A 13,416-nucleotide genomic window follows, 5' to 3' on the forward strand; every position below is an offset into this window, starting at 1 on the left:
AAAAAAAAAAAAAAAGGATTCTCTTCATTAATTCTTGTCATTGTTTTCTACCAAACTTCTCTCCCTGCCTCTTTTTTTTTTAGCTGCCCAAAATTTCTCATTTCAAGGTAGTAGAGACTTGGCAAAGTTGGATTCAAAAAGAGTTTGCTCCAAAATTCCAAATATTTCTCCCTGTTTCATTAAGCAGTTCTTCCCACCACCCATGCAGCAAGAGAAACAGCCTCTTTGGGCCTGAAGATGGTCAGCCCCTGTCCTGGGCGGGATGGCTGCAGCAGCATGGAGAGTCCCTCTCTCGGCTGTGTCTAGCATCAGGCATCATCTCGCTCAAATGCCATGGGAGGCAACTTTGCAAGCAGATGCTTGGGTCATTTCTTTGAGCAGAATTCTATCTCAAGGTAATAGCAATTTATCGTTCTTAAAAAGATGATGCATATATATTTTTTCTTTTTCTGGGGAGGTTTTTGCTATAGGGTACGTGCGCTCACCCAAAAAACAGAGAGAGACAGAGAGACAAAAAGCGAGAAATCACCCCCCAGGGGTGATGGCCACGCCACAATCCCTTCTCCTCCATTCTCTTCTTGAGATCTTGGGTACACACGCACACGTGCCAGGCATGAGTTTAGCCACCGGGTCCGGGACTTGAACTGTGGTTGACTACATGGGAATCCAGCGACGTAGCCATTACGCCAACTGCCAGTCCCAGTGATGTGTATTTTTATCCCAGCCTTCAAAAGGAGAACAAATTCTGAAGTTGGCTTGAGAGCACAGGTATTGGGCAAGAAACTGATGTTAAGAGGGAAGAAGGTGCTCAGAGGGAAGTCAGAGATCCTGATAGCCCACAAGACACACCTTTCCCCTAATTTACCTCCACAGAGGACAGAGCTGACAAAAGACACAATGAGGGACTAGCAGATGGTGGAATGGTTACATCGCTGGACTCGCACGTAATCGACCACAGTTCGTGTCCCAGACTTGGAGGCTTAAAACTACCCTGGCTACGAGTGTGTGCATGCCCAAAAAATTCTAAGAGGACAAAGGAGGAGAAGGGACTGCAGCATGGCCATCATTCTTGGGGATGATTTCTCACTTTGTTGTGTCTCTGATAGCAAAAGTTTCTCTGAGAAAGCAAAAACAAAAAAAATGACACAATGTTCCTAGAGAAAGGAAGTTGTGTCCTGGGCCACACCAAGATGGCTGGGAGTGATTCACAGGCCAGGAATGGCAACCCGAAGGTGAAACTCCAGATCACCATGACTTCCTTATTGTAGAATCTTTTTGTAAAGACCAGCAAGACAGCCTATGCCTGTAATCTCAGTGACTTGGGATGCCGGGGCAGGAGGACTACGAGTGCAAGGCTGGCCTGGGCTCATGAGAACGAGACCCTGTCTGGAAGAGCCAGGTGTGGCGGCTGTGCCTGATCTCAGCTGGGAGGCTGGGACAGGAAGACGGGACAGGAAGACGGGCCAGATGGAGAGACCCTGTCTTAAAAAAATAAATAAATAGGGGCCAGCAGGTAGTGTAGTGGTTGGGTGCTGGACTCCCACACAGTTGATCATGGTTTGAGTCCCAGACCTAGGGGCTTGAGACTCATGCCAGGTGCATGCATGTGCATGTGCCAAAAATCCCAAGAGGAGGATTGAGGAGAAGGGATTGAGGCATGGTAATCCCTCTGGAGGGTGATTTCTTACTGTCTGTCTCTCTGGCGAGCTCATGCCCCCTACAGCAAAAAATATCTAAAAAAAAAAAAATTCAAATAAACAGAATGACATTAACAGTAAGTGTTGACCTTTCTCTATCTTAGTTATTTTACTTTTTTGGTCTTTGGTATGTTTTAGGTTTTACCTCTCTTTTTTTCTATTCATGTAAATTCACTGTTTCATATCGTAAATGAAAGCTCAGTAGCACTCTTCATGGGACTGATTTTCATCTATGAAAAGTCAAGTGCTCCCTTTTCTGGTGCAAAAAACAAACAAAAGAAAAAACAACTCATATTTTAAAGAAAGGAGTTGCGGGTAAGAGTCTGAAGATCCATCTTCTCGCAGGACTGAGAGCCTCTATCTCACCTCTTTCCAGTGACCAGTGACCTTTGCACACACAGTCCCTTCTCCCTTGAAGACATTTCTTCTTCTCCCTCCTGAGTAATTCTTACCAATCTTTCACTCTCAGCTTAAATGCTTTTTCCCAGAAGCTCTCCCACCTTCTACTGGTACCAATCTGTCTGCTTGGGTCTTGATAGCCTCTGACGTCACTACCGAACGGCAACCTTACTGTCCATGCTCATCTCCTGCTATTCCAGAAACCTGGGGCATGAGAGGCTCATCTGGAGTGTGTCTAACACTGCAGATACCTCCTGAATTGGAGGTCAAGTGGTGTACTTCGTAGGTGTATTGGAGTAGTTATATTTACCTGCATCTTCCAAATAAATCATTTCAGAGGTAAACAAAATGGTTCTCAAGTGAATCATAGGGGATCGTTCACCCCTCAATGTTGTCTAACTCACCAACTCACATTTTCAAAGTATGGCATGTCTTTCTAGGATGTAGTTGTCCTACATACTTCTGTCCATATTCACACAAAACACATTCCACATTCCCAGAAGAGTTTAGATACTGCCTGTGTGTGTGCAGGTATGCATGCGTGTGTGCACAGACATCCACAGGACACACAGCCACCCTCACTGAGTACCCTTTGACTTGTCTCAGAGACTGTCCCATGGACAATAAGCACCAGAAGGTGAGTTCCTAGCTCCTGAGCGCTCAGCAGTCTCCTGGCTGTCACTCCAGCACCGAATAAGGGAAATAAGGTCACAGCAACAGTGCCAGTTTCTACACCATTAAAATGGAAATGCTACTCTAAATAAGGCCCTTGTCCATAAAGGAGAATGACGAGTATGGAAAACATGTGTGAGCCGCTGCCCATTCAGCACACCCACCCGGAACGTCCCAGTGACGTTCCAGCCAGACCTAACCAGCCAGCCCCACACCTGCCAGATGAGTTAAGAGTTTTCTCTGAGGGAGCACACCCACACCGAGAGAAGCTATTTTCCATGTTTCTTAATCTAAAAGCAAAAAAAGGGGAGGGGGGGCAATTTTACAAAGTCAGACTTTGGATGTTGCAACTTAAATGGTCTTTTCCTGAAGCCCCCAGAGACAGGCTAATCACAGGAATGACGGAAGAATTCTTAAAAATAGCACCACCATTGTACTTTCAAAATAGCAAATGATATTCTTTATTGTCCCAAAACAGCTCTTGAAAGGAAAAAATAGCTTTTTTCAACTGGCTGAAGTTACGAAACTCTATATGAATTAAATATAAATTAAATAAACAAAGCAAAACCTTTAAAGGCAGTGGCACAAGAGGTAGCCCCTAGGTTAGAGTACAGAGTCAGGGGCGTCTTTCACAATTCTGCTGAGGACCAGTCAGCCTCAGCGAGGAGGGTTTGGCTGGGCATGTTTTCCTTAATGCACTTTGCTTTGCTGGTATAGAAGTAGTCCCTGTAATGATTTGTATATGAGAAGCAGAAAGGCAGTTAACTTCTCCACCCTATCCCCCAGCCTGGAGGTTTAAAGTACTGATGTATTACATGACTGGCTGTGAAGTAGCTGAAGTTGTAGAAGAGTAACAGAGTCTCTGAATGATGAGAACTACAGAGTGAAATGGATGGGTTTCTTTATTTTCCTGGCAGATCCCCACAGAACATTGTCCATGGAGGCAAGAATACTCAAATTGTCTTTCCTCAATTCAATCACAGTGCCCTATTCAGCTAGTACCAAATCTACTTAGGAGGGAAGAAGATTCAAACTCCCCAAGAAATGCATTCGAATATCAGCTTCGTGAGTAGGAGAGGGCTGTATACCCAGAGAGCCAGTGCGGTGGCCTTTTACACATCAGATAAACTCCCTACTGCTCAGCCCCGTCCTGGACACTGACCAGCGTGTCTGAGTGTCTCTGTACGGGAAGTCATGGAACCCAAACTACTACTTCTCTGTATCTTCTGTGCGATTGCTCTCAACATCCACTTTCATGGTCTGAGGCTACCAGAAAAAGGAGGCTTAAGATTCCTTCCAGTCTGGGACATGGCAGTCAAAAGACAAGGCAGCACTCGAACAAGGCCATGTTCTCATTGTCAAAGACAGTCCTCCCTCCACTCAACACCAGCCCCTGTTCTCTATCACACAGCGCCCAACATGGTGTTCTGGTCAAGGGCGATTTTGATGAGTGTTCTAGTTCATTCTGTTGCTAATAACAAAATACCCACATCTGGGTAATTTATAAAAATAAAGGCTTAGTCAGCTCACGGCTAAAAGATCCAGGGGCGAGGAGCCACAGCTGGTGGGAGTCTGGCAGAGTCCTGAGACTTCACATCATGAGGATGAGAGCAGTGTCCATCATCTGTCTGTATCCATCCCTGTCCTTATAGACCCTCTAGGACTCAATCTTGGGGGGCTCACCCTGAGGCCTAATCACCTCCCGAAGGTCCCACCTTTCAACACCATAATCAGATTAACTTTCACTGTACTAGTCTTCTTACAACTACTTCTGAAATCTCATCACATAAATTTGAGGGTACATCTAAACCACACCATGGGGGACCTTGAGTTTAAATGGGACACATTAACAAGAACACCACTAACCAAACGCTACTGCGCACGAGAGTTTGGTTTTTCTTTGTTGTTGTTTTTTGTTTTGTTTTGTTTTGTTTTGTTTTTGCATTTAGAAGGCTCTGCATTTGTCTAAAATAGAAAGACGCAGCGTGTATAACTTGAAGAGCAGGCTTGGCATATTTGCTTAAAACACACACCGCCAGGCCCCCATTTCAGAGTTTCTGATTCAGCAGGTCTGGGCTGGAGTCGCTGCATGTCTAATAGGCAGGCTCCCAGGTAATGCTGCTGGTCTGAGGACCTCATGCAGGTTAGCACTGATATGGAGGATGTTTGGGAAGACTGCTTTTTCTTCTCTAATGCATTTGTATTTTGAAGTTTCTGGAGCATCTCCATATAGCCCCTGACTTTTACTAATACTGTTAGCTCTAGGAAAAATCTATTTAAAAATTGGTTTTCTAAAAAAAAGGAAACTCAAAGCAATGGCAAATTGCAAAATGTGAATTGGTAAACATACTAATGAATAAAATTATATTCAAAAGGCTGGTGTATATGAGATTTTTCTCCCCTAAAACCCAGGAAAATAACTGCACTTTATTAATACAGAATAATCACATATTTACCTGCTCATGAGACTATCAACTCACTTTTTAATATAAAGAACATAATTATCACTGAAAAACAAAAATGTAGCAACAACATTATTTTTTTAAGCATAGGTAATTTCCCTCTGGAAACTTGATATATATAAATATAACAGAAATTTTAAATTACCCCCTTATACATTTTAAATGGAACCCAATGTATTTCCCATGATTTTTGGAAACTGGAGGTGGTCTCTGAAGGAGTTCCCACTGAAGCGTACTTTTACAATGTGCTGATTAAAACAGTGCAGTTGTTTCCCCTTATGCATAACAGGCATTTTAAAATAAGCTAAACAATTCTAAAGTGAATTAAGTTGCTTACCTTTGAGCCTCGCTCATTAAAAATAATTTCAACATCTAAGATTTTACCAAATTGCTGCAAAGAAATAGAAATATTTTATAAGCAAGAAGAGCAATGAAATAAATCATATTATGCACACTGGTAACTGTTCCCCAAGTTAGAATTCTTTTTGCTTTTAGAATCAAAGATATGCATTAGATGTTGTTCTGCCACTAAGTGATGTGCTTGAAACAAGAAACTACCACCACATGTACGATCTTGTGATGGTGGCAGACCCATCAGGTAAGACAGACTGCCAGGGCATGATACAGGACATGAATCAAGAGGTTTATTCCACTCTCTTTTCTTTATGTGTGTGTGATTACTTTCTCAGGCACTGTGCAGCTAAGATTCAAAATATCTAGGAGGCCAACAGGTGACATGGTGGTTAAAGTGCTGGATTCCCACATGGCTGACTACAGTTTGAGTCCCGGAACAGGCAGCTTAGAAATCACACCAAACACATGTACACGTATGCCCAAAACCCCAAGAGAAGAATGGAGGAAAAGGGATTACAGCATGGCTATCCCTATGATGGTTGATTCCCCTTTCCCTCTCTCTAGTGAGGGCATGTGACCAATAACAACATCCCCTCCCTCAAAAAAAGTCTTTGGCTGGCCCTATCGTAGCGGTTAAATCCTATGCATAAGAAGTCAGATCCAACGTGGCTGATTATAGTTTGAATCCTGGCCCCAAATGGCTTGAAAAATACACTAAGAACATGTGTGTACATTCCCCAAATCTTGACAATTAAATATAAATTATATATATATACACATATATGTGTGTGTGTGTGTGTGTGTGTGTGTGTGTGTGTGTGTGTGTACAAGGCTATTCCATTAACTACTAGGAGAAACACTCTGATCAAGTAGTTTTTTGGAAATAAAGTGTCCAACTAGAAGGTCATGTTGGGGGTTTTAATGCCTAGCTCACATAAAAGCTAAGAGCAGCCAGACCATACATAGGAGGAGACAAGTAAAGTACGAACATAAAGAAGCTCCACCATCCAGGCACTCATAATAAAGATATCAGCAGAGCTGCAATCAGTCCTCAGGCTTAAATACTTCTTTTAAGATGGTTCTCCATATTGTTAACAATTACATAATTAATATGAATAAGTACTATAGAAAGTCTAGAAACAATGTTTCAGATGACAAATACATTGGACAGCCAAATAAAATACGTACATTCAGTTGAACTGGAATTTCTGATGTTAGGGTATGTATATCACATATAATATCTGGGACACACTCAAACTAATAAAACATTGGTTGTTTATCTGAAATCCAAATGGGTCTACTGTGTCTTATATATTTTATAATCTGTTGAACATGTGTGTACATTCCCCAAATCTTGACAATTAAATATAAATTATATATATATACACATATATGTGTGTGTGTGTGTGTGTGTGTGTGTGTACAAGGCTATTCCATTAACTACTAGGAGAAACACTCTGATCAAGTAGTTTTTTGGAAATAAAGTGTCCAACTAGAAGGTCATGTTGGGGGTTTTAATGCCTAGCTCACATAAAAGCTAAGAGCAGCCAGACCATACATAGGAGGAGACAAGTAAAGTACGAACATAAAGAAGCTCCACCATCCAGGCACTCATAATAAAGATATCAGCAGAGCTGCAATCAGTCCTCAGGCTTAAATACTTCTTTTAAGATGGTTCTCCATATTGTTAACAATTACATAATTAATATGAATAAGTACTATAGAAAGTCTAGAAACAATGTTTCAGATGACAAATACATTGGACAGCCAAATAAAATACGTACATTCAGTTGAACTGGAATTTCTGATGTTAGGGTATGTATATCACATATAATATCTGGGACACACTCAAACTAATAAAACATTGGTTGTTTATCTGAAATCCAAATGGGTCTACTGTGTCTTATATATTTTATAATCTGTTGAATATGGCAGTTCTAACGGGAAATGCATGTCAGTGTAGACTGAGAGCAAGCACCCATTTTAGTGACTGAAAAATACGTAAAATAACAAAGAATTATTTCCATTCTCTTCTCTCTTTATTTTAAGATATCCTATCATCTCACTTGCTCTTACAGTCTGTTCTAGACTGCAACCTCATGGTTCCAGGAGATTGTATGTTCTGTCTCTCTTCCCTGGATTGAAAGCATCAAGCATGCTGCTACATAGCAGAAGACCCAGCGACTGGGGTGATGGGTGAGACAGGATAGAAAGAAAACAGACGACAAGAACACAGAGAAGCAGGGTGACTCAAATGACCACTGGGCTAGTCGAATACTGGGAGAAAGAGAGAGAGTGTTAAGAGGGTCTTACAAACATTTGAGAAGAAAATTATTTGGGACAGAGGCTGGCTTCTGAAACACACAGAGAAATCTACCTTCCTTGGAAAGACAGAAAAAATATGCATCTGCCAGTGAAATATAAATAGCTCAAAACCTTAAAGTGGAAATAGTTCTGACTATGGGATAAAGTAAGCCAACGATTGTAATTCGGTGACACAGAAATGTGCCCACTCCTTAGGGTCTGTCTCCGCCTGCCAGGGGAGCATGTATATGCAGTTTTCTTGTTGAGCAAAAGTCCTTTTTCATTTCCCAGAGAAGTAGAAAGACAGCAAGAAAGTAAGTAGAAAAGGAGATGGGAGGGCCACAATACTCTCAAGACAAGGAGACTACCAAGAAATGTGCAGCTCATCTGTGGGCTTACAATTATCCCTCTGATCAAGGGAATATTCTTTTACAGAGCATTTTTAGTGGCCTAGTTTTGCACAGAGAAAAATCATTAAAAGTAGAAGAAGACATTTAACAGACACATGAATGAAAAGTTATCTGTTGATGATAATGTATATGGTAATATCTTTGACTTGATTGAAATGCACAGCATCCATGCTGGAAAAAAACGATTCTGTACACTGTAAAGATGCACTGTGATTGCATGTAAATTTTAAAAAGTGTAAAAATAATAAAAGAAAGAAAAAAATAGGGGAAGAAAACTTGCTGATTTGGGAAGCAGACTTGCCATTCACAGGTGAACTGAATTTCATAGTAAAGAATCCTTGTGACCAGCTTTGAGGCACAAGGGTATGCCTTATGCCAGAGAAATTGGCTCAAGAGATGCCAGTTTCCACACAACATGATGATCATGGTCTGGATCTCTGGCCTGGTCAGCCCAAAACAAAGTGAGCATAAGTGTGAGTGCCCACGATCCCCAGGCTGGAGGACTGGAGGGAGAGGATTGTGGCATGACCAGACCTGTGCAAGGTGCTTCCTCTTTCTTTCGCTCTCTCATGTGTGCATGAAAAGATCCATAATGAAAAAAGAAAACAAGACAAGAAGAAAAGAAGAGAAGGAAGGAAGGAGGGAGAAAGGTAGAAAGAATACTCTCGCTTTGTGAACCGTTTACAAAAGGTAATTTTGATATAACCACCTTAGAATATCCAGTCTGCACAGCAGCTACCATATTCATTTCAGGCGTAAGAACCTAGAAGCACATATATTTATGGAAAGAGAAACCTGAAAAGGACTTCCTCCAAAACCATAAAGCAAATGTTGTCTATAGAACATTCTTTAAGCAGTCAACATGAAAACACTTCCTTTAAAATAGGATCTGGTTGAGATGGAACCAATCAAAAAGCAATCTTAGCATGTGTCATTCCCTAAATGAAACGGTGACACCATGTGCCCTGGAATGGTCTCAAATGCTTGCTTCTTTGGCAGTTGCCATTGGGTTGATGGTTCTCAAACCAGTGAAACGAGCTCTAAGAAGAATGCTGATGTAAGCCCCATTTCGAAGACAGTTGTGTACTATATTTATAGTATCAACAGCTTAATTGGGAACTTTGGTACTAATGATGTAAACACAGCTGGCACATTTTCAATTTAAATAGACACGACTCACTCGCAGACATAACTGGCATTTGTTTGCTCAACAGCGATGTTCAGCGATGTCTCAGATCCACACAAGGTGTCTCAATAGCCGTATCAAGAACAAAATCCAGAAGCTTATTGCCACGCACTTGGGCAAATATGTACCAAGCATTTTTAGACATTCTCAGATCAAATAATATTTCTCTGAAAAACTGTGAAGGATGTTCAAGGGATAGAGCATAAAATATGAAAGTGAAGGTTAGTTCCAAGGATGTGCAGAGGCTGAGAAAAGGTGTGATCTCTGTTTTTCTTAGGGGATGACTCCCTCATGTTTGGATAAAGACATAGAAGGTGCCATGCCATGACCCCTCAGAATAGTTTAACAACGCAAATGTCACAGTGGGCAGAGCTTTGCATTAACACTGAAGGCCCCGACAAGACCAACTCTACTTTATTATCAAAAAGTAATCATGCAACGTCTTTTGTATATGATCAAAGTAATATACCCTGTTGTTTTTTGTTTGTTTGTTTGTTTTTTGTAATAATAAAGAGACTTGAGCAGGTCATTTCCCAGGGGTTCTTTATAGAGACAGAAAATGAGAAATCACTCTTCAGGGGGAATGGCAATGCGGCAATCCCTTCTCCTCCATTCTCCTCTTGGGATTTTGGACACACATGCACACATGCCCAGAGTGAGTTTTTAAGCTGTCAGGACCAGGACTCGAACCACAGTCGACTATGTGGGAGTCCAAGAACGTAACCATTACACCATCTGCTGGTCCCAAGGGTCTTTATTTTGATAACAAATGCAAGACCATTGCAAACGGCATGTGCGAGTTTGACACCCGGAATTACCAAGCAATCATTTCTGAAAATGATTCTATGGTAGCATGCATTGTGCCTGTGGTTTGAATGCATTCAAAACCACTTGTCTCATCCAAAACCCAGAAATATTTAATTTTTAAATACTAGGTTAAATTAAACATCCCATTCAGCAGAAATACATTGCAATGGATTTTCTGGAAACCCATCTATTTCTTTCATGGAACCAAGAATTCAAATGTAAAGAAATGCATGCTCACAGATGCTTCTTAACTGAAGTAAGAACTTGAGTAGAAAGTAGCCAAGGGCAGAGACAACAGTGCTTCTGTTGAAACAGCTGGAATCAATAAAAATATTATAGATGCACTCATCTAACTTGTGTTTTAGAAAGACTCTGGTGGGACTAGCAAATGGCATAATGGCTAGGTCGCTGGACTCCCATGTAGTTGACCATAGTTCAAGTCCCGGACCCAGGGGTTTAAACACCAGACACGTGTGTGTGTGTGTGTGTGTGTGTGTGTGTGTGTGTGTGTGTGCCCAAGATCCGCAGAGGAGATTGTGGTGTGGCCATTCCCCTGGGGGGTGATTTCTGACTTTCTGCTTCTCTGTCTTGCTCTTTCTGGTGAGCTCACACGCCCTATATTAAAAATGTCTCCCCCCCCCAAAAAAAAAGAAAGGAAGAAAAAGAAAGACTCTGGTTTCTGCTTTGTGCGTTGCAGCCATATAACTTCTCGCACAAGGAATGTCGTCTTGAAAGAAAAAGGCAAATGCAAGTGGGGCTGGACGATGTAATAACAAACATCAGGACAAACAACTCCAGATGAGGCGGAAGTAGAGACGATGAAGTGTGTGGTGGAGGAAAGGTAACCAGGAGTCCAGTCCCCATGAAGAAGTGCTGAAGCCACAAATTAAACATGAACTGAGACACCGGTGGTAACTCTCAGGCACGCGGTAGTTGCAGATGTCACAGGCAGGTTACTAATGGTTCCAGAAGTTGTTGTGAACACTACCAAGTTTCAGGCAGTTTAAAAAAAGAGATTGGTTTTGTCACTTGTTTTTGACTTTGAAATCTCCATGCTCATATTTAACAAAAGAGACAGAGGAGAAAAAGTACAAAGATCTTTAGGTTTTTCTCTGTAAGCACCTTCATTTAATTCCTCCAAAGTGAGAGGACAAAACAGAGCCCAGTCCTCAAAAGAGAGGTATTTATTTCTCATGCCCAAATGATTTGAGGAATACTTCATTGGGATTAAAATGCAGTTGCTTCCTCTAACTACGCCCTGAGAGAGGAGACCACGTGACAGTCTCTAAACTCCAGTTTGGAGAGCCAAACAGAACATTTACGAATTTCTTTCAATGAAAACTTGCTACTCAATGTGTGAGAATGGCTTTGTGACCACTGACAATTGACTAGAAAGAACAAATTTTTAGTGTTACCGTTTCATGTCTGTAGAATGCTGGTTATAAACAAAAAAAGACCTGAGAGTTCTCACAAGGAGTCTATGAATTTGCATGTGCTTGATCATTTTGGCAGGTGAAACCCACAAAAAATATTGCATACGTTTAAAAAGGAACACAGATGTTGTTTGTGAAGGAAAACAATTGGTTTTAGTGTTACTACATGTGAGCTGCATTTTCTTAATTGACAAACATTTAAGTATATCCATCAAATCACCATTTAAGTCTTATCAAATCAACATTTGTCAATGGCTTAAAAAAATCTTGATTTTTTTAGAAAGAAGTGGCGCTGAAACCAGTAGATTTTGATCGAAGTGTGAAAATGGGCAGTGCCATCTTTTGGTCAAATCTTGCTCTGTGCCCTCTGCCCTGGCCCTATAAGAACAGAGCGGCTCAGACGAAATACAGGCAGGACCCCTTCTCTGTGATTTCTAGCTGTGAATATTCTGAATATCTCTCTAACTTAACCGTTGCGGCTTCTGGTAACTTTTGAGATCATCGAGAAGACCAGGGAGGGAAGAGTACCCTTCGGGGTGACAATTGGGTTGTGCTGCAGTGAGTGACACCACGAAAGAGAGCCAGGATGGTCATTAAGGGGACCAGATTCAAAGCCAACCTCCCAGTGACACGTGATGAGCAAAGACAGACCGAATGGCAGATATCTTCCTAACCTGACATGGCAAAGAGGATACAATTCCTCTGGCTGCCCATCACTCAAACCTGGTCTCAATGCTTTTCACACACTTAACCTCAACTCTAACTTTGAATGCTCTGCACTTTTCAAAGTCATCTTTGACCTGAAAGTGCCCGAGGGTATCTCTGTTCTGCAAGAGTTAGAGGGCTCAATTCAAGGTTATTACCAAATGAGGGAGATAAAAGTGCAAAAGCTGACCTTTTCCTCTGAAATGTCAGGATTCAAGTCTGGGTATCTTAAATATGAGGATGCTTGTTCTGCTTTTGTGTCAGACGCATACTTGATAAGCGTCATGTGTGCTAAAGAAAGAAAAAGTAAGAGCTAGCCCCCAAATCACAGAGCCCTTGAGTCGTGAACTGGAGCTCCCCTTTCACATGGAAAACAATATCAACTTTGCACAGAACAAGGCATTCAACTTGGGCATCATCTTATTCTTGTTGTAATATTTGCATCCATCCACAAACTCTTAGAAGAAGAGTCTCTGAGTGGCCCACCTTTGCCCTGAATCAAATGTTAAGGATGTAGTTGTTTTTACTGACTCTAGATATGTTCTATCATGACTAGGAAGTCACAGACAAAGACTGACGATATTTGCAAAAATGAATGATACTAAGTCCTGTCACAGCTTTGTCCTTCGGTGGAACTGAGCCCAAAGAAATGGCAAACTCATCCCTTCTCAGGGTGAATAGTGCAGATATCTTCCAGAAAGAGAATCAGGGTCATGATGACCTATGAGGGAACGTTGCTATCATTTATTTTGTCTGGGTTGGTGGGGACTTCTGGCCTGCTCTCTATCTTGCCATGCTGTCTGGGCAAGGCTGTTTTTGGTACCATATGATAACACAGTAAGTACTTCTGAGGGTGATACCACAGGAGTCGAGTCAGACTTAAACTTCGGTAGGGTTGTTGTTTATTTCATCTTTATGCAGAATTAGTCTCTGCGGTTACATCTGAAATCTAAAAGCACAGTGCCTGGGAAAGAGTCGCGAGCACCA

The 13,416-nt window shown here is 41.6% G+C and overlaps 1 protein-coding gene across 1 annotated transcript in view; it reads right to left on the reverse strand.

Annotated features, from left to right (window-relative positions):
• The window catches only part of RBFOX1 (RNA binding fox-1 homolog 1), a 1,649,671-nt gene that overhangs the window by 126,668 nt on the left and 1,509,587 nt on the right, over positions 1-13,416 (reverse strand). The window contains exon 7 of the mRNA XM_027773019.1: positions 5,568-5,621. Coding sequence (XP_027628820.1) covers positions 5,568-5,621 — 54 coding nt within the window. The remainder of the gene's footprint in view (positions 1-5,567; positions 5,622-13,416) is intronic.

The sequence above is a fragment of the Tupaia chinensis genome, unplaced genomic scaffold (assembly GCF_000334495.1).
Source record: "Tupaia chinensis unplaced genomic scaffold, TupChi_1.0 Scaffold000042_1, whole genome shotgun sequence".
NCBI classification, from domain to species: domain Eukaryota; kingdom Metazoa; phylum Chordata; class Mammalia; order Scandentia; family Tupaiidae; genus Tupaia; species Tupaia belangeri.